Source organism: Anser anser, assembly GCF_964211835.1.
Source record: "Anser anser genome assembly, chromosome: 7".
Lineage (NCBI taxonomy): Eukaryota > Metazoa > Chordata > Aves > Anseriformes > Anatidae > Anser > Anser anser.
The window spans coordinates 5,142,256-5,167,341 of record NC_139727.1 but is presented as its reverse complement, the minus strand read 5'-3'; the positions used below and the strand labels follow the sequence as shown (position 1 = coordinate 5,167,341).

The 25,086-nt window shown below is 42.2% G+C and overlaps 2 protein-coding genes across 5 annotated transcripts in view; both read right to left on the bottom strand.

Annotated features, from left to right (window-relative positions):
* Positions 1-6,354, bottom strand: part of LOC310902274 (uncharacterized protein) — a 214,940-nt gene extending 208,586 nt beyond the window's left edge. Inside the window, exon 1 of the mRNA XM_083843531.1 lies at positions 5,973-6,354. Coding sequence (XP_083699657.1) covers positions 5,973-6,049 — 77 coding nt within the window. The 5' untranslated portion in view covers positions 6,050-6,354. The remainder of the gene's footprint in view (positions 1-5,972) is intronic.
* Positions 6,355-8,198: 1,844 nt separating this feature from the next.
* VDAC2 (voltage dependent anion channel 2) lies at positions 8,199-23,911 on the bottom strand. 4 transcript variants are annotated; one of them, XM_083843523.1, is made up of 10 exons: positions 19,466-19,606; positions 18,971-19,025; positions 15,626-15,697; positions 14,504-14,553; positions 13,168-13,320; positions 13,032-13,084; positions 12,369-12,596; positions 11,057-11,207; positions 10,168-10,225; positions 8,265-9,335 (listed from the first exon to the last, which is right to left on the bottom strand). In XM_083843523.1, exons 2-10 carry the CDS (start codon positions 19,002-19,004, stop codon positions 9,244-9,246), a joined length of 891 nt encoding a protein of 296 aa, XP_083699649.1. In that variant the 5' UTR covers positions 19,005-19,025; positions 19,466-19,606; the 3' UTR covers positions 8,265-9,243. The 4 variants fall into 4 exon arrangements, with proteins under 4 accessions (XP_083699648.1, XP_083699649.1, XP_083699651.1 ...); XM_083843522.1 differs by lacking the exons at positions 18,971-19,025; positions 19,466-19,606 and adding an exon at positions 23,750-23,911 and having other exon boundaries at positions 8,199-9,335; XM_083843525.1 differs by lacking the exons at positions 18,971-19,025; positions 19,466-19,606 and adding an exon at positions 22,247-22,269.
* Positions 23,912-25,086: the final 1,175 nt, after the last annotated feature.

Genomic DNA, 25,086 nt, shown 5'->3' with positions numbered 1-25,086 from the left:
CTTTAGGAAGCAAACATTAGGACTCAACTTTTAAAAGCTCACAAAACATGTATCTCTTTGGACCAAGCTCAGAGATTAAAAAAGGGGGGAGGATCAAAACTTAAGAGTACACAAATAGACTGATCCAAAATACTGTTTTGTTTGTTTGTTTTTAAAGGCATTGTTGTTTACCCTGCAGGTCCTACCATTTTCCCTCCGACAGGTAAATTCACATAGGCTGTGCCTCACAGCACTCAATGCATACTTCATTTCTGTGCAAGGTGTGTATTTGTGAGCTGCCTACTATAAGCAGGCATTGCTGTTGCCTGCCATAGGTGAAAACCTGAAGGCAGGAGGAGCACTGCAATGAGAGGACCTAGAAAGCTTTATCAGGAAGCAATGGATGCCCTTGACCCCATGCAGAGCCATGAGGGCAGGAAGGAGGCATCAAGACCTTCCTGCTGCTCTGCATGCAGGGATCTGTGTCTGCCTCCAGCCCCACACACAAGGTGGGAAAAGTGCCTTCACCCACAGCTTCCACCCAGCCACCCATCTCCTCAGCCCCCGGGTGCACCAGCAGGATGCTGGTATACTGTTTCAGCAGGGTCATCTTTGACATCCCCTAGCCACCTAAATGTCAGCTGCTATAGAATGCTCTCCCAAGCTACTTAATCCATCTTTTCAATGAGGAGTAATTAGCGGGGTTGTTCCAAAGCAGAAAGCCACAGTTAATTGTGTAACTACTCTGCTGTCTAATGTATTATATCAAAGAGATTAATACAGCCTGAAAGAAATCACAGGGCCTTCCTCGGTTCCCTGTGAACAGCTGAGCTAGGTGGTATTCCAGCAAGCCTCAAAAGCATCCCCAGTGCAGAAAAACATGAATTCACTATCAAGGTGCAATTACAAAATGATACTAGGTCAAACCCTTGACAAGGTTGTTCACATACCAAAAGCTGCAGTTGCATAGAGCCTGTTTCTATGGGGCCTCTGGGTCTCCATGTGGCAGTTTGCCCGGAAGAAAACCCCTGCCCACACTTTTACTGTGGTGGGTTTGACTGAATGCTGAAGACAAAAGAGGCAAAAAGCACAGCTGCATTTAATCACACAGAGAAGCAAGACCCCAGATTCCCTCCTGTGTGAGGGAAAGGGACCCAGGTGCCACCAAGGGCCCTCTTACTCCTTTCTCTCACCCAGTTTTAGTTACTCTGTTGGGTGCTGCCACATTTTCCTTCCTTAATTTCCAGCACAGTCACTCACATGCCAGATATGCTGCCATGCCCTTAGCACAAGCTTAACTTCAAGTGTAAGTTTAAACCTCCGACCACAGGTATGCCCTTAATGAGAACTGCAGACCTGCAGCTGGGGCCTGTCTGCTGAGCTTACAAAGCATTTAGGGCTACATTCACAGACTGCATTAACGGCACGTGGTTAAAGCTGCAAAGCTAAGCGCCCAGAAGGTTACAAAGGACTAAATTTGCACAAGCAATCCTAGTTTTGACCATCCCCATTACACATGGGCATTATATAGATCTTAATTTTATGATCAAGCATTTATGTATTTTACCTCTAAGGTGCTTCTTCCTGACCTTCTTAGAGCTTATTTTACTTCTTTTGCCTTCAGGCTAATACACTGAGAACCTATAAACAGGGAAATAGCCAGCCCAAACAGGTAGAGGTTTCCTAGGTCCCAGAAGGACCAAGGAGCCTCGTGCTAAGGTCACATTTCTCCAGCAGAAGAGGTTAGGGAGACAGACTCACCAACAGAAGGTATAATTGTTTCTTCAATGTTTAATTATCTTCTTTTTTCCACCTTGTGTTTGATTTCATATCCATAAAAGGAAATTAGACCACAACAGCTACAGCAGCACCAAATCATTTTAGTGACTCCCTTTAACTTTCCTCAAAGGGATTCAAAGGCATCAAGAAAAAGGGAAGGAAAACAGAGAGCAAGTAAGAATGAGTTTTCCTATGCAACAGGAAACCTATCCTACAAAAGGAAAGCAGTGAAATGAACTCCTTTCTTTTCCTGGAAAGTTCACTTTTCAGATGCTTTCCCCTCTTCCCTCACTCCCTTGCTATAAAACAGGCCGAGCTCCCTGTGCCCACAGGCCTGTTTCCCAGGTACCTGCGGAGGCCTGAGGCTGGCTGGCTGAATGTGCCACTAGGCCAGGGCAGGCACGTTGACAGCTTGTGCCCCTGCCCTGCCAAATTACTTATAGCAGTACTCCCTATTTCTAAATCCCGGAATCCCAGGCAGAACTATGGGAACGATCTCGTTTCAAGAAGAAGACCCTGAAGTGGCCTAAGGTACAAACCTCTCAAGGTAGTGGCTCTTGCTTCCTGCAGAACATCACTCTCTACTCATGAGGCAAGCTATGTTTTGTTTCATATAAGTGACCAAATAACCTCACTCCATGGCACGACAGCACCTCTTGGGACATAGGTGTGCTGCTGGGAGAGACTGCTACAAGCAGCCACAGCACACTTCTCTGCTACTGCTTCAGGCAAAGAGGAAACGGGGATGTTGGGCCAGAGTGCTTAAACAGCCCCCAGGAGGAAGAAAAATTGAAGAAGGGATGTAAGTAGATCCAATAGCACACTCAAATACCCTGATAGAGAGAAGACCTTTCCTATAAAGTGTTAGGTTTCATCAGAAAACCCACCAGTCTTGCACCAGACTCAATGTCGTAGCACATTTCACAATGAACTCCAAAAAAATAAAAGAAAAATAAAGTGTTTGAGCAAACATAGGAAGAGATCAGCCTTCTTTTACAAAGGCTGCAGTGCAAACCTGCAGCCAGGCTAAATAACAGCACCCTAACAAGTTGCTTGTGAACTACAGTTTACTTAAAAACATTTCATGAAACACTGGCTCCCAAAACACCAGACATTGCCTCACACCTACCTGGTGCTGTCTTCTAGTAGGAAAGACTCTCAAAACCCCCAAAAAGACAACCAGGCAGAACTGACCCCACTGGCTGAACACCCCAGGTACACCCAGCAACCAGCATCCACATACTCACTCTCAAAAGCAGATGCTGATAAATTAGAGAAGTGACAATCACACCAGGTGATCCTCATGATCATAACCCACCAAATCCACTCAAAAAGGTAGAGACAAAGAAATTCACAAAACCTGTAAATTTGGCCTTCACAACACCATCACAGAAAAATAATAATAATAAAAAGATAATAAAAAAAATCTGAGAAATCATCATGATGCTAAAACAGCTTATCCCTCTGCTGCCCTCCAGCCCACCATCAGCCGCTGATTACCTCCCAGGGCAGCCATCTGAGCCGCCACAGACCCTGCAGCCTTCACCCAGGGGCCTGCGAACAGCCACCCCAACCCCTGCCCCTGTCAGTGGGACTCTGCTCAGGCCCAGGCAGCCACCCCAGCAGGTGGTCCTGGCAGGGCAGAGGGGCTCAAAACGCCTAGAGAAGGGGTTTTGACACACTGCACTGGGGCTGGGGAATGAGGCCTGAAGACTAATGAGAGCCAAGGGGAGAGGGGTGAGGCGAGGCAGCCCCCAGCAGCAGGCAGTGGTAGCCCTGGGACAGCAGTGCTGGCTGCGCAGTCACGGCCCAGCCCATGGGCACGCTGGCCTTCTGGTTTTGTCCAAGACACGGACTTTGTACGTTCATGAAAGTAAACAAAACAGCCCTGACAAAACCTACCTCATCTTCCGCCCTTAACTGGAATATCCTGTGAGACAGCTTTCAACCGATCGCTCGGTGTGGCAGGGATCACGGTGCAATTGTTCGTCACAGCAGTGGGGAGCAACCAGCGACAGCTTCCTAGTGTGGGACTGCTGCCTCATGAAAGTATACATGTGCTTTATGACAGGACAGGCTCTGGTCGTGGATTTGCTTGGCTCTTTCCCCTGTTCCTGCTTGATTGGGACCTAAGTTAACTGTAGAAAGACGGTGTAGGGAGATTTTGCGAACGACCTGTGTGTCCCTGTGGTGCATTGCCACCACAGTCTGTCCTGCTGCATCGCGGGGCCTGGTGCCACCAGCTGCCTGATACAGAAAAACCCCAGGTCAGGCAATGCTTCAAATTCCTCCCCTTTGCCTCCTGGCCTCTGACACAGGGCACACTCTGCCCTTCTGTTGGCATGAGCAGCCAGATCTTCTTGGTGGAAACCGAGGGCCCTCGAGCCATTTTGAGGCTGCCAGACAAGGAGATAACCTGCCTCTTCAACCCGTGTTTTTAGGGCGGGGATGAGCCCAGGCAGTGGCTGCAGGCTGCTGGTGTTGGAGAGCCAGACCAAGGCTCCACAAGCGTCAACGCACACTGTCCTGCTTGCACACACGCGGGTGCGGGTGACAGCTGGGTGCTGTGGCCTAAGGTTTCCCTCCCCTCCAGCTCTGTTTCTTTATCTAAGAACCAGGCTTAGGCATACGGCAAATATTATGTCCCTATTCGGTCAATGAGCTAATCAAAGGTATGAGAGAAATATTAAATAAAGAAGCTCTGGTTTTATTTCGTTCCCCAGAGAGATCAGAAAGGAAAGCAGTGGCCACCAGGTGGCACACCCGCCCCACAGGCCAGCCTGGTGGCGCACGGCCCCCCCCCGAGCAGCTGCTCGCCCCCTGCCCAGCCCGGGTAGTCCCGACCGGGCTATGGGGACAGCCACCCCCTCCTAGCTCCTACCGGGACGTTTAAGAGATTGTGGGAACAGCAGACAGTAAATTATGACAACGCTGTTTCAACTGCTGCAGGAGAAAACTCCTTGATCTCATCCCTACCAAAAAAGTACCCCTCCTCAAAATTCTTACCTGGATAACATCCAAGCCCTAAACACAGCACAACTTTTGATTTCTCAAATGAAAAATGTAAGCATGCCTAACACAGATTTGGTTAAGGTGTGTTTTCAATAACACCACCATGGATAAAATAAAATGTCTAGGGACAAATGCCATTAGTTACTTGTGAGCTACGCCTTCCACTCTCCTCACCACACCAGGCTGGGGTTCAGATAGAGCACTTGTACCCATGACTCACATAGCACACCCAGACTAGCTCCATGAAGCACACCAGATAAGATTAATGAAAGTTAGTAATAGCTGTTTAAATTTTAATGCTTCTGGCAGAGGTTAAGTAAACATGAAAGATTCTCTGAGTCACCAACAATGCGGAATTAAATAGGCAGAGTCCTTACTTCAGCATCAGGGTCTTCCCCCACAGACCCAGGACAAAGAACAACCCACAACACCCACGGACTGTTGAAAGATTTCTGCTGTATGCGCTACAGTTAACCGGCAGGAATTGTACTGCAAGTATTTCGGTAGAATTGGATTCAGCAGAAAATGCTAAAGGTCAAACAGCTGGAGCTGAGACGAAGTCTGATTGCTTGCCATCTTTAAAGCTCTGCCAGTGCTTTTCCTAACACTAGAAGTTAAATATGAGTGTACATAAGAAATCTGGATGATCTTACTGAATCTGTAAGAAACACCCCACATTCTAACAGTATTTTTTAGAAGTGCATATTATTTTTCCAGAAATTGCTATGCATGACATTTTTGCCTCTTTTATATGAGTGTTAGTATCATACTCACAGCTAAAGCAAAAGCTAGTTACACACTAAGCTCACAAAAAATGAATTTAGTTGTTTTTTGCTTTCCATTTTACCGAACCTGTGTAAAGACTGACAACCCTAAGGCAGGCCCAGGAACTTTGTAATAAGGGAAACATCACTACAACACAACGAACACACACACACTACAGTAACTGATGCGCTTTATGTTTTTATTCCTATTCCAGATCAGGAACAAAAATATTCCATGGCAAAGGGAGGCTGACGAACACATTAGAACAGCTTGCAACAAATACAGCCTTTTCATGCCACAGAAGAACCCAACCAGATTTTTTCTTTGGGTTTTCCTTTTTGGTAGTTCACAGGAAGCATTTGTACCTGCTGTTAAATCACTGCTGCCACAGGTGAGACCCAGGATGGTTTTTTTTTAATCAACAATTAGTGGCTTACCTTGCATAGAATTGCTCCTGTCTTCGCTGACTGATATAAGGAAGCAAGGACCTTTTACGTAAACAGGGTTGAATCATTTGCACATTGCAGTCTTATCTGTTCAGTTCTACTTCCTGTAAAAGTGCAGTCACTGTAGGTTCCAACACAGCACCCTGTGCCAGCACACAGAGCACTGCCAGTAGCAAGCCAAGCGCCAGAACAGGACATTAGAGGGCAGTATGCGCACTCTGTTGCTACCTGGCTTTATTCCAGCAATACCCAAGGGAAAGTTAAAAACCTAGGCCCCAGTGTTTGGGTGTGAAAGGCTTCCACGCCCAAAGGAATTCCAAACAAGTTTCCTGGTTTCTTAAGACTGTAGTGCACAAAAAGCAGATTTAAGAATATACTACACCAAGCTGATCTGTGAGTGCAATGTTAGTTGATAAAACCTGGAAAATTTCTGCAAAATAGGAAGAATAAATGTTTGAGTCACTCAGTAAGTTGTGGGGAGGATGTAATTTCATATGCAAGGAGTTTTACTTAGCAAAGTTGATTACATCTCCTTGCAATGTGCACACAGACAACCACTATTCCAGCTGTACCAGGGAAGAATGCAATGCTATAGTTCACACAAACAAGATGCACATCCATCTTCAGGTCACTATCTCAAGTGCTTTATTTTGCTCAGGACAACAGCTGCGGAAAGTCTGGCTAGTACTGAAAGTTATCATTAAGGCTTTTCACATTTTCTAACAAAGTGAAGCTATTTAAACTACCACCATTCCTTACCACAAAACTCCAGTTACACCACTAGCTTCTGTAACATACTTGAAAAGAAAGTTTGAAAGCCATTTCTATAAGCCTTACTTGTGAGATGCCAAGAGATAAGACACCAAACTTCTTTTTCTTACTTAAGGTAGCAACTTATGACAATATTTTAGGAAGCTCAACATTTTCACAGTTAACTACTGCAGAGCTCTTGTAATTCTCCCATTGCCTATCAGCATTGTAACAAAGGGAACTGCTTAAGGTTTCTAGGCTAACGACCAGTGAAGTGATGCACATGAAAACAGTAAAATAAATGTGTTCAGGCTTTCCATACCTAATTTGTAGGAAGAAGCAAAGAGAAACTCGGAAGATCTGCTTTTGTTTCATTTGGCTGTTACGTAACCTCAAGAACAATGGATAGAGATGAGCGAACAGTGAAAAAAGGGCTAGGGTAGTTGGTTCCTGAAAGACCAAGTGTCAGACCACTACAGCCTTATCAAAACCCTCCAAAAAACAGAGCAACAACAGTACCGTAGCCATCGTTGGTTTAAGGATGCAAGGCATCGCTCATAAGCAAAAGACAGTCCTTTATTTGCCCAAGTGCTACAGTTGGATGATGCATGCAGGCACACACCTTTTTTTATTTCTGGGAGAAGCCTGCAGATGCTTTGTGTTACACTGAAAAGAGAACCTGGAATAAAACTCAATTGTCTGGCCACACGATCTCTAGCTTAAGAAGAGCTTGTGTATAAATACTTCGAAGTGTATCAGCTCAAACATTTACATGCAATAACAGAGCAACAAATTCCATCTTACGTGCTGCTTCTTCCATCACCAAGTGGTAGAAGTGTCCCAAGGAAAGGGTATTCAAGTGAGAATGGCACTAAAGGTTCTCCGAAGCATAAGTCTAGTGACCTACGCTGCGAAGCCTTCTCTTTTCCATGTAAGAAAACTGGTCAAAGACACTACCAAGCCTGCTCAAGATGCTGAGATGACAGCGTAAGCTTGGTTCTACCTTCTGCAAAGAAAGTGACTCAATTATTCCATAGCTAAAGCCTGGACACAGGCAGTTCGCTATAGTACTTAACTCAAGAATGAGTATGAGGGCAACAATGCAAGATGGACCAAGATCTCACGTAAATCACTCAGATGTTTAGGGGAGTTAAGTAACCTAGCACAAACCAAACAGTTTGCAAAACAAACATTCCCAACCATAACCTAGCCCCCTTCCTTTTAAAGGTATGTGAACTACAGGCTGCAAGACCAACTATAAAGAGCTTCTTCTCAGCTATGAGACGAAGAAACAGGCTCCAAGCAATTCCCTGAATAGAATAAAACCTCACTCTTAAATTAAGAACTGTGACTGCATGTAAAATATTCCACATTAAAAGCAACTACAGCTACTTATGCTTGACCTTAACAGTGTGATTTTAAGAGATGCCACCCTGGAAAAAATACAAGTTTTTCTATTAGTCCACATTTCTGATCATATCTACCAAGATTTATTAGTCAATGGGAAAGCAAAATTGGTTATGTTTTCCTCCATTTCCATTTAAAATTAAGCCTTTATTTCATTTATTTTAAGCAGAAACCTTCAAAGCAGTTGGGCTAAGCAGGCTGTTGTACCATGACACTATTACATTCAGTTGCAGAGAAGTCTCACTTCACACAATTATAAGCAAAACGAGTGTTTGTGAGTTTTCTCCCCCCGCTGTTGGGCAAAGCATCAAGGAACAGTTTTTAAATGTCTCAATGTGGCAAGCATGTCTTTCTGCATTCTCTACATCAGCAGGCCAACTAGTAATGCAGTAAAGTCTTGCCCATGGAACAACAGAGGGAATTCAACCATCTGATATGACAAACCTTACCTGACAGAAAAAAAAAATTCGACTTGCTTGAGGAATTTTAACTGTTTGGTGAAAACCAGCTATATTCAATGTTCACAAGGGAGGGGTGGGTCCTTAATTGCACAGAGATACAGAGCACTACATCTTGGGTTATTTTTAGTTAAAACTTAACTGAGCACTACCCTATTATCTTGACTCTTAAAATATCTGAGGCACAAGTATGTGTGTGTACTTGATTTATTCATAATTTGAGTTGTCTCGGGATACCAAATGTATCTATTTAAGGTGATTTAACAAAACTGTTGACCTCATTTCAAGACATCCACTGATCCATTTTTCATTCAATGGCAATATCAAATGTTAAAAGGAACATAAAAACAAACATGCACGCAATTGTACAGTTTTCATAAATGTCTATTTCATTATTTGTGGGTAGCGCATTAAACAGTTAAATACATTTAAATAATGTTTAAGTGACTGCACTAATGCAGAATTGTAACTAGATGGGTAACCAATTTAACTAGAAACCAGCTAACAAGTAACTGTCTAAATACTTCAAATACAGCTCTTGTTCTAGGTCATCCTTCTTGGGAAAAAAGCCTGCTGGTCACATTGAAAATACATTTTAAGGCCAAATTCTTCTGATATCCCTTCTCTGCAGCAGTTTCTTCACCTTTTTAAGCCTCCAATTCCAGGCCAAGGCCAAGTTTATGGCCACCAGCATTGATGCTCTTTCCGTCTATCAGGGCAGACAGAGTAAGCTTCACACCTGTAAAATTTTAAAGAGCATGTTTACAACATATAATCAGAGTAGCTTTCATTGCAACTCAACCTCTGTCATTACAAGTACAAGCTGTAGCTCTCAGTTTGTTACTTTGCTCCCAATTACTCTATGGAAGAATTCATTTACACATGAAATATACTGAAAGCTAGTCATGTGAATCAAGCAAACTGGATGCTTTTTTAAAATACCATTTTATAAACCACATATCCAAAGACTCCACTTGATAAGTGCCCAGAAAGTTTGTTCTTCTACATTAAGGAATGCATGAAAGAGAAACTATGCATAGAACGACAGACACTTGTGCCAAGGAAGGGAGGGAATGAAAACTATGTATTTTACTAGGTTTCAAATGAATAACCAACCAATAGTAATGTAGCATTAACAGGTGTTTTCATATTTAAACAGAAAAAGTTCAGTTCCTCAGATTTTTTCTGAACATGTAGATCAGAAAGTGTGCTGTTTTGATTATTAATCATTTTTCAAGATCTGCTATTGTTCTGTACAATCGGACTGGAAAAAGCAAAGCTAGAAAAGACTGCTTGCACAGCCTTAAAGCTAAGTTTTCAAACACAATAGTGAACTGCTAAACAAATCAATGAGTAATATTATACAGAAATACCATTAGGTACAGTGTTATGTCTTGTTTATCTAAATGTTAACGTGCACCATAACCTGCTGTCAAACACTTACTTTGTTTTACAGACAAAGATATTCTGAAGAATCAAAGTAGTTGCATATCAATACATAGATCTCAAAATTTTTTTATGTGATGCACGGAAGATATGTATACAGAAGTCATGCATGTGAAAGTCCTTACCTGGCCTCAGGGTCTGGGTGTAACCCACTCCAACTAGACTAGAATTGTTGACTTTTGCCTGGAGAAAAATAAACAAACCAACAATTGAAACATAACTGAAGAGTTCTTCATTACCATTCAGGAGCCAGAGCTTACTAACCAAACCCAGTATTACTTTTTTCATTATCTCTGTGCTTACTAAACTGTCTCTCCAGCTATGCCTATGCCCCACAACTTAGGCTGAAAAACTGAAACCTATTCAAGTGTAGACAGGTCGCAGGAACAGGGAGAACTGTTACTGGAAGGTAGTTTGGCAGGTGAACTTACACCCATTTTTTTCAGAAGGCCGTAATAACTCACCACCAGTTTCCCAAAACAAGACACATTTAAAGAAACCTCCATTAGTATTTTGCAGGACCAGTCAGTCAAGCAGAGGTCACTTCATAACATCATAAACATTACGTGCAAAAATTCTCTCAGTCGGCATCACTTCCTCTACAGAGTGATTCCAACCTCATAACGAGCAAAGCTGTTCTGCAATATAGTCTTTTCAACCAGCATCTCTTACAAGTTCTCACCATGAGAACTGGAGTGTTTCCAAAAAACCGTTCAAAAGAATCTGTAAGCTTAGGGTCAGATATGCAGGTTGCGTTGTTTGTAGGTTGGCTTTTTTTTTTTATATATACATGTGAAGTCCTGCAGAGCAGGGCAACATTTGAGATTCTGAAAGAGATGTTGCTATATGCAAAGTAACATGATTTAAATACTGCTTAATTACAACCATCTGGATTGTAACAGTAGCTCTTACTAGACTTTTTGACCAATTATCTTTTGTACTAATAATGCACATATGCTCAGGAACTGAAAAGCTGCTGTTTAGAATAACCCTTTTGGTTAGAGACATACTTACAGAGATAGAAGCAGTGGAATCCAACTTGTATTTAGCTGCAATACCAAAGCGAGTGCTGTTGCTACCTGCTGTCCAAGCCAGGTTTACAGCAGTTTCAAGATTGTCACTCACTTTCTGGTAAATTGACCCACCAAATTCAGAACCATCATTGCTGCACAAATATAAAAAAAAAGTTAGCTCCTTATATCTACTTAATCCCAACTTTAAAAAAAAACAGTTTGTCCTATTCAAAACAAGAGTCAGAAAGTTTGAATTGTTTCACGCTTTTAGATCGGGTTAAGGGAGATGAAAAAAGTTTCATGGCAAAATTAAACTGCAATAATCCATGAAAATATTTTTCAGTTTGCCACAGCTAGTTCTCCAATTAATTTTAAGTACTTGAACAAAAATCCAGTTTACATCCTTAACCTAATATATAAATGTTAGTTATGAGGAAACAAGCATTCTGAATTTGATTACTAAACATACCTGATTCTTCTAATGAATTCAAAGATCTTTATAAAATTTGTCACACTATTTGAGATTACTGAACTGAAATGGAATTCTTACAGCTTAGACTAAGGTATTTTGTAGCTTCCCCTGCCTCACCTTCCACAAACCCAGACTGAACAATCCCTCTGATCTCTTTCAGAAATAGCTTGATTTTGAAATAGAAGTGTTATGTCCTACATAAACACACTGAAACAATGGCAGTTGGTATTAGATTGAGAACATCATATTCTTCAGTAGATTATGATCAGCTTGCTCTGAAGGACATCCAGGATCTCTAAACGCAGCAATTTGAATGAAGTTCAAAACCAAGATGCCATACACTTCAGTTGCACTCTAAGCATTTCACACACTCATCCCATATATGCAAGATGAAGAAGCTACTCAAAATGTCCAACAGCAAAGCTCTGTTCTTGCTCCAGAAACTAATTCTGACCTACTTAAATAGCTCAAGGCTAACTGCTACCTCTAACAAATCTACTACCTTTATATTATAGTCAGATACGGTTCAATGTATTGGGAAAACTAGAAGCAGCATTATGATCAATTAGACGTATCTGGGAGTTATGCGTACTGCACTTCAAATTTTGATTTCAGCATCTGGAAAACTGTAGCATATATTATGCTTTAAACGATAAGCTATGAGTACTTACTATTTTGAAAAGAGACAAACTAACATTTATTTAAGTTTGCTATTCAAAAAAGCACACTGCTTAATTGCTTGAAATACCAAGAGGTGCTTGAAAGGCATTTGTATTCTGACTAGAAGAAAGGGTAAAGAAAGCCTGCTTCTGTAAAACTGGACACAATTTTAAGTACTTACACATTAGTGTGCAGTTGGAAATCTCCAGTCTTGTAACCCACAGAGAAGTTGTTCCTTGTCAATTTCGATTTGGCACTATCAAAAGTCATCTGATAACCAGCCAGCCAGCCTTCATAACCAAAGACAGCTGAACCATGGATTGCAGGCCCAGCAAAGTCAAAGTCAACATCACAACCTAGGTTTAGGCATTCACGTTTATATGCTGACTTAATTTTACCACTCTTCTTTCTGAAACAGAGAAAAGATTATCTTAAGATAGGGCTTGATCTTTCCTCAATGAACTGCCAAATTTGAGCCATCTGCCTCAACAGAATGCATCTAAATACCATGCACGTGCTTCCTCTAGACAGGGTCAAAGCATAGGTAACCCACCAAAAATCCAGAAAAATCATCAAAACATGCATTGTTATAAAGACAAACATCTTCATCCCTCCTGTAATATTCCAACTAAGTATTCCTATCCCAGAAAATGAGGAAAGCAGGCTGTTGTGAAGTGTACAATGTTAAGCCTGTAGAACAAGATGTGATGCTGAAGAACAGAAGCCTTTAGTAGCATTGGGATTTGCTAATTTGGATCCATAACGATTGATTTGACACACCAGATGGCTATTTACCAGCCATGGGTGTAGGTAGTCACAAAGTAAAAGTGTTAAAAATTCTTACCCTGTATTTGGTGAGAAAGTTGTATCAAACGTCAACTTCAAGCCTTTGGCAATCTAATTGAAGAGAGAGAAGACAAAGCTATAAGTTCAGTTCTGCCACTTATGTAAATGAACTGAATACTTTCCTAATCTATTACCTGATCTTCAATTGCAATTTCTGTTCCCAGAGTGTTATCTGTGTTCCATTTTTCTGTGAAAGTCAGCCCATACTCAGCCCACTTGTATTTGGTCTCCAAGCTCCCATTCACTTTTCCAGTGTCTGTGTTCGAAGAACCAGATGTTGTGAATTCCTAGAAAAGGACAGTGTCTATGTTACACTGAAGATACACGTGATCATGAAAGCCTTACACAGTGACAAAAGAGAAAAGACCCTTCTTCACCAAACATTAAGATCTTGTTATGCCACATAACAAGTTGAACAACAACAGACAACTTGGGGGACAGACATAACATGAACTAATAGCCAGGTGATTCATGTCCACATAGAGGACTCCCCCCTTCCTTGCCCCCATTTCAACTGCAACGTTTGTATCAGCATTACAAAACATATTGATTTATAAAGTAACTCAAAAGCAAGCCTGTAGTTACCATAAGCATTCTCCTCAAAAGGAAAAGAGTTCCTGAAATATAAGGTTACGTTTGATACTCTTAACAAGCAAACCAAAAGCCAAACCAAGAATCTTTAATAGTTGACAGCACATTCCCCTGCTGGGAATGATGACTTGCAATTGATATGGGATTCACATGGGAGCCTGTATTCTGCAGAAAGTTTTAGCACTTATTACTGGTAGTCCTTTACAGAAAGGAGCTGAAATAAGAAACATTACAACTATAACAGGATCATAGGGCTCTGCAAACACAGCATGTAACACACACACCTCTGACAGCTACGTATTGTTAAAACTTCCTGTTCTGATAGGCACCAGGGATCTACCTTTACACCTTGCGAAGTCTGCTCTAGAAATAGATAAAAGTAATAGAAGGCACTGCTTGCACGACCAAGTCATCTTGCACGGAACATCACTGCAGCCCTTTACTACCTTTAAAGAAAAGCCACAGATTCGAAGTGCTATTTCACTGCCAACTATTTCATACAAGCATTAAGATGCCAAAAATTTCAAAAAACAAACAGTACCACAAACAACTTCTTTGTACTGCAGTTGATACATATATATATATATACATATATATATGTCTGCTATTTGTTAGCCTTCAGGCATAAGATGAAGGACAGCTAACAAGCCGTTTTACAAAGATTACTAGACAACTGATTTTATTTATTGGCCCATACTGCAATACCAGTGTTATATTCAGAATGAAGTCTGAGCTTTAGGTGCTTCTGAAATTATTTTACACTAAACATTTATCATTAATATAACCTAATCTACTTAATAGCATCTGGGAGATGCCCTTCCATAATTAAAAAATCATCAGAACACATCCCCCCGAAATACAATGAATAAGTAAACTCACCACTCCACTTGCAGATTTTGTTTTCACATCCAGTTTCACCAACCCAAACCCTTAATAAACAGAAGTTGAAGTTAAAAAGTTGTGCTTTAACTAAGACAAGGTACATTTTCCAAGAAGCTGTTTTCCCAACCTCACTGCTGAGACTGCTGTGTATATACATATACAAAAACCACCATAGACTGACTTCCATAACACTCAAATTTCAGATACTACTCCAGCTAGAGGAGGCTTAAGAAGCAGCCAGTTCTGTTCTGTCATCACCAAACAGTAAGCAGGGAGTAGCTGCTCAATTGTACATTGCATATCTAACTAACAAGATAATATCCAAGAGTAAACGTATTTACTGACAAGATGCATTCTCCTGTGTTCCCTCAATAGCATCTACTCTGTACTCAACACCATTTGAAGAGCTATCCTAATGCATAAAATTGTGTCTGAGCACTAAGAGGAAGAAAGATCTCAAAGGAAAATCACTAGGAAACGCACAGCTATTGGACTTGAAATGTAAGTAGGTTTATACAAGCGTCATTTCACATTCTTACCGTCAGACCCGAGTGGTGATCTTGGTGAAAAAGACCCTGCCCGAATTCCTAAAGACTAGAAATACACAGCACTGCATAGTTAAAATCTGCTTACTTGCAACTGCCTATTAAGCATTTACGAATTTTGAAGAATTTTATTATCCTGATAGCTACTCCTCTTGCTATTCCAAAAGCACCACAATATTACAGTGGTAACATTACTTATATATATATATATATATATATATATATATATATATATATATATCTCCTTTCTATACCAACAAATGCTGTGGCACAAGGATCAGTAGAGGAAATGTGCTCCTAAGCTAAGTAACAGTGGATGCTCAGTCTCACATACTTGTATACCTCTTTCCTGACCTATGTGGCTAAGGCAGTGAGGTTTAACAGACTTCACATCGAAACAGCCCACAAAAAGACTCCAGTGATCTGTTATTAGCTGACAGTAATGACACAAAAGCAACATACCCTCCTCAGAAACACAGGTCTATTAACATTCAGCTTTACATGCAACATAAAATAGTCAATTCACTGCTGCAACACAGACCATGCTGTATTTTGTAAGAGGCACTATTCTTACCATATCCTTTATTGAAGATATCTCTGGCAGATTTGCCAAGGTCTGCATATGACGGAGGAATTGCCATTGGAGCTGAAAGGTAATAATGGTAATTAATAGTCAATCTTTCACCATACACAAAGTGCTACTACAACTCTTAAAGATGCTTTCTTCAAGGCAGATTTATCCACGAAGGCAGTTAGCAGACAAATGGTTCAAATAATTACAGTGTTCTGTGAAACACACACAGATTTTCAGTGATGTTCACCATGAACACTGTGTTTTCTGGGCAGATGCAACCTGATTATTGATGAGAAATTGTCACTTTTCAAGTCGACTTCACCACACACCTTTAATTACCACAAGCTAATAGCTCACATTTCCAGAGTTGGCAGTAACCAGTGAAAACCAGGAAACCAGAAATAAGTCTGAATAAGTTTTTCATATTTCTGCAAGTCCTACAAAGCCCAATTTAACAGATGCTTATGAAAGTTATCTGAGAAGACCTACAAGGTTTCACTTTCAAAATGTGAAAGCATGATAGTCTGCTTTGCCCCGTATTTTAAATAGTACACCTAAGATTTGGAAGGGATCTTTGAGGGACGTTACCTAGCCATCACTCAGATGAAGGTCTTCCACCCTACAAAGTACAACAGTTTATGTTGGGGGGGGGGGGGGGCTCTTGTTAGCCTAAGACAAACAGTACTAGGAGTGCTGGGTCAGTGAGAAAATGACTTTTAAGGAGAGCTTCTCAGACAGGGAGCCTCTGGCAATCTCACTGTTAAAGAACCCATCATTCAAGACTAGCCATGACCCAGTCCCCCAGCCTTCTGGATACCAGCCTAAAGTCCCACACAGGCTGTATGTATGGTGCTCCTCCTCCCCATGAAGATGCTCTCTCTCTGTATCTTCCTTAGGTGACTGCTTTCCCCCTACTTCAACAGCAAAAGGTCTTAAGTAAGGGCATTGTATTTTAAAGTCTTAAAACACAGAAAATGGAGCATATTTCAAAGAGTTAGTAATTTTCTCCAAAGGGCCAAATAACAAAGGGGAAAACACTAACTAGACAAACACAATAAAAAGCCTTAATGCAGAAACAAAATGAGAAGTCTTATCTTTTAAAATTAGTCAGTCATTTGTTTTGCTGAAAGCCAGATGAACGTAATTCACTGTTCATCCTGCTCTTGCATGGGTTTTGTTTTAAAGTAAACAGAAAAACATCTTTAGAACCTAAAAAAATAACAAGGGCAGTACTCATATATATTAACTTTTAACTGAAAGCTGAAAAGATGACTTCCAGTTTTAAAAGTAATTTTAAATAAGATTTATATTTTCTTCTGCACATCGTTATGAATGTATTAAATAATAGGGGATTTGAGGCAGGTTTTTTATTCTTCTTTTAAAGTCACCTTTCATCTTTTTTTGTCTTATCTGCATAAAAGGAAACTTGCCTGAATCAGGCAAGGTATTCCTGATTTGGAATAATTTCCTTTAGGGCATCATTCCACTAAACAGACTGTTTTAGAATAGTATCCACAAAAAAAAAAACAAACAACTGATTATTCTACCTGCCAGCTATAGCCTAACTGTAATCAACTGCTACTATTTAAAAAGCTTTTTAGCATGTAAGAAAGAGCCTTGTGCCTAAACATCGTTTCTCCAAAATTTCTTCGCTAGTTGTCCGGAGTACCTCTCTCCATCTTCCTAAAACACAAGAGGAAGACTTGAACTGCATCATCGCAAAATCATATACATTTACAGTTTAGCTAAAAATAAATAAATAAAAAAATCTTTAGTAAGGAAAGCTAAGCTCTACATCCAAGCCAGTAGAGAAAGACATCCAGCACTTACTGGAGAGTATAAAGAAAATCAACTTCTTAACAGAGTAATTTGTCTGTTAAAAAAATTACTTGAACATGATTGAATCTTGAAAAGGCTTAGCCCAAGTTAAAGTCCACGGTAACTAAGATAAGCTTCAGGAAAAGATTCAACAGCAGAACAGATATGAGTCCCAGTGTCATCACAGAAAATGGTTTCTATAATCTATTCAATAAAAGCTAGGAGATGTAGGACCAAATTACAAGAAATTATGGGAACAGTAGTCTTCCCACACTCTAAATCCCTGCTGTACAATTCATTAGTAGTTTAAAATAACATAGAGAAGGTTTAGCTGTGCACTTTTCCTCTGAATAGGTCTCTAGCCTTTATCATAGGCATACTTTGACAGCACAAATGAGCTTTTCTTTCTTGCCTTAAATACTTCCAATCTGACTAGACAATCATTACAGAGAAGATATTTATATTAAGCCTGCAAGGTTAACAAACTGGTATCTGTCTAAATTTAAAGAAATACTGCAGTGAAAGGATGTTGCTGTTTTATCCAGCCAAGTTAAGCTTCCTCCCTATGTGAGGAAGCTGACCAATATTTGTCAGACATTCCAGTTTACAGATCCAAGTTTTATGATTAAAAGTTAAAACAGCTTATGACCTTCACACCACTGTCCTACTTCTTTACTAACAGCGGTGCAAGAGGAAAAAAGGAAAAAGCACAAGTTAGTTTTTGGTATACTAAACACTTGATAAGCTAGTGTCATCATGAGAAAGCTCATTAAATGAGAACAGGGCCAAAAAAATCATTCCTGTTTCCTCTAGAATTGGTAAGTTAGCTAGGTCTGCAAACTCTTACAACCAGAAGTACTTTTCTTCAATCCTGTTTTAAACTGCCTTTCATGTAAACTACTAATTAGAAGTGCCTAAAATATAGGTAACACTTAACGACAATATGTTGGTTGTGAAAGCAACTGTCAGATCTTATTCCTCATTTCATAAACACAGAATGCACTGGTATCAAGCAAGAGCTCCACCATAATCTTTGTTTCATTTTATCCTTCTTTAAAAAAATCATTAAAAAATCATTAAAGAATCCGTTACTCAAGATGCACAAATATGCCTTCTACTAACGTAAAAGGACAAAAAAAAAAAGAACAGAAAAAATGTATAAATGTTGTCAGAATGATTACATGACAACTTTCCTTCGAGGTAGTATTTCGAAATTGTGTCGCACCCTGTAATTAAAGGAACGCCAAGGACTTCTATAAAGATTTCTAGACCTCGGGATATTGAAGATCAAGCTAAAGGTCACGTAATGAAAAAAAAAATTAGCACTCATCCCATTTTGTAAATGGCAGCAACTACACTAAAATTGTATTCCAATATTGCAAATAGTAACAGATAAGTAGATATTCTTTAAAATATTCTTGTTAAAAATACATCGGATACACTAACCTTTAAACTTACACTGCTTCTAACGCTTAAAGAACAAAAAAAAAACCTCATTACCCTTGCTTCAACTGTCTGCCTACTTACTTCTCAGAGGCTGGCACACTACTGGCATAACCATAGCTAGGCCAATTTAGAGGCTCTACGGAGAGGGGAGAGAAGATTAAACATCTGCAGGTTAACTACGTGCTCAGAAACCGAAAGCAAGAATACAGCAAAGCCCCCCCCCCCCCACCTCGAAGGAGAGGGCACGGCCCGGGCCCCCCTCCTCTCCCTTCCCCAGGCAGCGCCGGCCCCGCTCGGGCCCCTCCGCGCCCTGCCTGGCCCAGCCGCAAGGTGAACTCCTCGGCGCGGCCATCTTGGGCATCCCGGCCTGACCCCCGCCCCTTATGTAACCGCCGCCCGGGCACAGCCGCAGGTCCGCGGCGCCGCGCCCGCGGCTGGGCGAGTGGCTTCGTGGCGACCCCTCGCACCCGTACGGCCGATCCTGCCCCGCCGCCGGGGAACGAGCCCGAGCCCCTGCCCCGCGTCCCTGCCCCGCGTCCCAGCCCCGCTCGCCGCCCCCTCGGCCCCGGGCGGCACCTGGCTGGCGCAGGAGGGCGGCGGAGCCGGGCGGAGCGGGGCCGGGGGCGCGGGCGGGTGTCGCCGTGAGGAGGCCGCGCTGCTGCAGGCGCTGGCACTGGAGGGCGAAGTGAAGGAGACACCGATCCGCCCGCCCGCCGCCGCCCCACAGGACCCCAACGAGCCGGGGCCGCCCCGCACGACGCCTCCCCGCCGCACGACGCCGCGAGCCTCCCCCCGCCCGGCCGCGGTCGCCGCCGCCCGGGAAAACGCTCCCGGTACGGCGGGGGAGGACGCGGCACCCAGCAGGGAGCCCCGCGGGGGGCGGCGCGGGCCGCAGGCGCTCGGCCGGGCAGCCCCGGAGGCCGCGAGGGACCTGTGGGAGGGCGGGGCCTGCGGCGGGAGGGCGGCAACGGCCGCGCCCGGCGCCTCACGTACACCGCCTCCTGCGGGGGGGGGGTGAGGACCCTTGGGGGGGGTGAGGCCCTTCCGCATCCCACAGCCGAGCACGGCGTAGCTCGAGGCGGGCTGCGGCCCTCGGGAGGCTTCTTCACACAGTGCTGGGCCGTCATGGGGACCACCGGCAGTGACATGGCAGATCTGCCGCAACCCCGGTCGCCGGCACGGGTCACTGCTGGCTAGGCCCCGGAGCCCTGCTCTCCCGTGCTTGCTTGGGGTATGCCCTCATCAAAACATCAAAACGTCAAAGTGATTCAGAACTGCACGTTACATTTGTGTAGTATGAACACTATATACTAACAAACACTACTGATTTACCATAACACATGGTACAACAGCAACTTCCCAGCTTATTAAAAAAAAGCATATTAACTTTAAGGCCCAGCATAATGTCAATCAGCATCTTTTAGTTGTATCAAAAGATAAGCAACTGATTCACTTCTGTTTAAATCCAATACTTTCACAGCAGGAGACCCAAGAGGCTAGTACACTTAATTCTGATGTTTTTAAAGATGCCAGCTTGGCAGGCCTGTGAGGGAATGTATTGATGAATCAAGAAAGAAAACCACATGCTGAGAGAATAACAGCAGACAACTAGCCTGTCTTACTGTGCACTGGAACAGAGGTTGGGAATAGAGAGAGATCTCATGAAGTAAAAATATATTGTGGCATAAATTGTTCATTATTTAAAAGCAGACGTTTATTATTCATACCTATAATAGAAAAATCCATTCAGAATAAAAGTTAAGTTACATCAGGCAGCTGGATTTGTTTTTAGTATTAATACTTTAGTCATGGTTTGGCTTAATGTTATTTTTTAAGCAACACAGGAAAATGACTACTGCACCACCCTAATGGAAAAAGTACTGAATCACTTGCTTTATGAAACAAAACAGACATAATCCAAGACAGCAGTGCATGAACTCCTCTGTATGAACACTGCAAGCTTCTGTAGCTAGAGTCTGTTGCCCTGTCTTTCCCATGTTCACTATGTATCTCACAGCATATCTTCTGCACCTCACAGCACCTAGAAGGAATGCCTTCAAGCCTGGCATAATTTATCAGTTTTATCCTGGACCTTTCTTCCTACAGCCTGGCCCTCGCCCTCATCCCCCAGCACACATACATCCAATGCAGGTGTGCTTGCTCTTAAATGAGCTTGCTTCCACTTGTAACTCAACAGGTCTCGCATACATGCCACTCAGCTGTTTCCTTCCGCTTGCAGTTTACCTATCACTGCTTTGAATGAGTACAAACATACACGTATGCACGACTGACACGAGTGAATCATATGCTTTACTGGCATTGCTTGAAAAAAAAAAAACACTCTACTGCAAGAACATACTATTTGAACACAAACCCTGCTTATCTTTCCATACATTATAATCACGATTACTTGATTAAGTAATATATGTGACCATCAAAAAGAGAGCAAGTATCTAGTGTGCGTATCAAAACATCTTGGATAATTTTATGTTCACTTCTAGCCCAAGCCTGAAGTCATTGTCTGCCCTCCCCACAAGATGCAGGCCTTCAAGCGTTAGAAATTCAGTAGAGAGCAAGCCTTAACAAAAGCCTAACAATGATCAACTGGGTAAACTAGAACTCCTCATTCAGAAAACAAATTGACCAAAGGGATACAGCAGAGATTATAAAATTATAAACAGCAGGGAAAGGGAGGGAAATAAGTGAAGCTAGCAGGAAACAAGTTGAGAACCAGCAAAGCAGGGCATGTTTTATTGTTTTTTGTTTTTGTTTTTTTCTCCCCACCAAAGGAGTGTCATTCAGTGAAAATTCTTGCCGCAAGATGTTTAATGTTTATTTGGGCTCCAGGGGGATGTAGACTGGTTCGTGGAAGAGAAATCCTGTGAGGATTACTAATTACTAATCCATTAGATATAGCTGTATGACCTTGTTGGAGTCAGAAAATGCCTGAGCTACAAACAGAGGCATCATTTAAGCTCACTCTGTTCTCACACTCCTTGTTAGGCATGCCTTGCCTAATTCATTGCTTAATTCACTGTCTCAGTGGCAGGAATATTAGGCTAGCTACACCTTTTGTTTACTAACATACAACTGCCCTTATGCAAGCAGGACATCTGGAAAGCCCTAAGAGGGCAGGCAGACAAGTCCCATACTGCCAGGATCCTTTAGACTGACAAATTGAATGTCTTTAATTCCCCCACCCCCCAGCAGTTTTAAGTGGCCTTCTTTCAGTTTGGCTTAAACAATTAGGGGGAAGTAACTTAAGCCGGCTTCTAGGATACGGTTAAAACAACAGGTCCACATAAAGGCCGACACTTAAACAAGCTGATAAATATGCACATCCAGATAGTCTCTTACCTCAGAGAAACACCAATGAACAATGGAAAGCCCAGCACTTCAGTGATGAGAGGACAAACAGAAAGTAGATTTGGGAAAGCCAACAATGGTCGGAAATTGGGAAAGCAAAACAGAAAGCAAAACAGAAAGCAAATTTGGGAAACCAAATGGTGTGCAGGCCCTAGTGAGGCTGACACAGAGCCTCTTGCAGCTACCTACCTAACCAAAGATGATTCCCCACAGCCCTGCAGCCAAAGCAAATCACAGAATCATCTAGGTTGGAAGAGACCTCCAAGATCACCGAGTCCAACCTCTGACCTAACACTGACAAGTCCTACACTAAACCATATCACTAAGAAGCTCTACATCTAAACATCTTTTAAAGACCTCCAGGGGTGGTGACTCAACCACTTCCCTGGGCAGCCTATTCCAATGGCTAACTAACAACCCTTTCAGTAAAGAAGTTCTTCCTAACATTCAACCTAAACCTCCCCTGGCGCAACTTTAGCCCATTCCCCCTCGTCCTGTCACCAGGCACGTGGGAGAATAGACCAACCCCCACCTCGCTACAGCCTCCTTTAAGGTAACTGTAGAGAGCGATAAGGTCTCCCCTGAGCCTCCTCTTCTCCAGGCTAAACAAGCCCAGCTCCTTCAGCCGCTCCTCGTAAGACTTGTTCTCCAGACCCCGCACCAGCTTCGTTGCCCTCCTCTGGACTCTCTCGAGCACCTCCATGTCCTTCTTGTAGCGAGGGGCCCAAAACTGAACACAGTACTCGAGGTGCGGCCTCACCAGAGCCAAGCGCAGGGGGACAATCACCTCCCTAGACCTGCTGGCCACACTGTTTCTTATGCAAGCCAGGATGCTGTTGGCCTTCTTGGCCACCTGAGCACACTGCTGGCTCATATTCAGCCGACTATCAACCAGTACTCCCAGATCCTTCTTTGCCGGGCAGGTTTATAACCACTCTTCTCCCAGCCTGTAGCTCTGCATGGGGTTGTTACGCCCCAGGTGCAGGACCCGGCACTTGGCCTTGAACCTCATGCAGTTGGCCTCAGCCCATCAGTCCAGCCTATCCAGATCCTCCTGCAGAGCCTTCCTACCCTCGAGCAGATCGACACACGCACCTAACTCGGTGTCATCTGTAAACTTACTGAGGGTGCACTCAATCCCCTCATCCAGATCATTGATAAAGATATTAAAGAGAACTGGCCCTAATACTGAGCCCTGGGGGACTCCACTAGTGACTGGGCTCCAACTGGATTTAACTCCATTAACCATGACTCTTTGGGCCTGGCTATCAAGCCAGTTTTTAACCCAACGAAGCATATGCCAGTCCAAGCCATGAGCAGCCAGTTTCTTGAGAAGAAATGAGAATCTACTCGTTGTTGTGATAGCCTATAGAGATACTGCGCACTCTTTTAGCCCATAACCAATGCTAAATCGCCCCATTCCCAAGTAAACAGAAAGAGGGATAGGAAAAAGGTTCTGTTAAAGAGCAAGAAGGAATTGAAATGAAAACCAACCCATGCAGATATGCCTGTACTTATTCCTTTTTCTGGGTTTTTCTTTGGTCAATCGTAAATTTTTTTCCATCTTTGTTCTTCGTGTTGCAGCTTCCATTTCATCAGATATTCTTTTTTCATAGTATCCAGTAGCTCAAGAAATAAGCAACTTTTTAACAAAACTAACTTCTACTACCTGCTAGATCTCAAACCATCAGATTTCCTGACAGTCTAAAATGAGTAAATTAATAGAGTTCTCTCCTCTGGGGAAGACACCTCCTGGAAAGGAAGGGGCAATTAAACAATCAGAATCAGATGATGATCTGTAAACAAACCACAATCATTCTTGCAAAACACATTGAGAAACTCAAAAAGAGATGCCCAGTACTCTTAAATGACTTATGTGGAGTGATTGGCACGTGATTTGAGTGATCGGCACAACAGTTCTCACCTCTTGTAAATACGAGACTGACTACTCATTTCTGCTGTTATTGATGTTTCTCTTTAATTTCTGCTCAAGGTTTTTGTCCCCTGACCCCCATCTCATGTTTCCCTTGGGTGTTTTTCTCCATTTTATACCAACAGAGAAGACTGGAATCAAAGAGAGGACAGAAGCACCGAGTTTCTTGGTTCTCAATCCTATATGTAGACCATATCTCTCATATGCCATTACACTTAGCCATACAAACCATCTGTATATAATGGAAGATTATTGCTTTTTGTAGGTCTACACCCTATTACCACATGATATTAACAGCTCAACAGTTAGAGCTAATTTGCTAATTAACTTTGATTGGGGTTTGACTTATATGCTGGATAATGCCCGTAATTAGATAAAATAAAATAAAATAAAATAAAATAAAATAAAATAAAATAAAATAAAATAAAATAAAATAAAATAAAATAAAATAAAATAAAATAAAAAAGAGAGAGAGAGAAAGGAAAGTAGACTATAACATCTTTTTTAAAGACTTAGGCCAGGCTATTTTTGATGTGGAAAATACATATGCTGTGAAAATATTCATGTGAGTAAAATTACACCAAAAATAATTCTATGACCTGAAGAGCAAGAGCTTCTTCTGTGGAAGACCTTCAGTATCAGCAGGTGTAAAGCACTGAAACTTAAGCTAATCCAAGATAATAATTTTTCATAAATCATCGCATTTATTTTGTTACATTGCCATGAATTAAAGACAAAATCAACAAACAAACATTGGAGCCTATGGGAGATTGTAAGCAAACAACAGATGCCTAAAAAATAATGGATTATCTTTACCATCTTGTGCTGCAATCCTGCAAACAGTAGTGCATGCATGCACACACACACGCGCACACGTGATTGCTTCAATTCATGTACC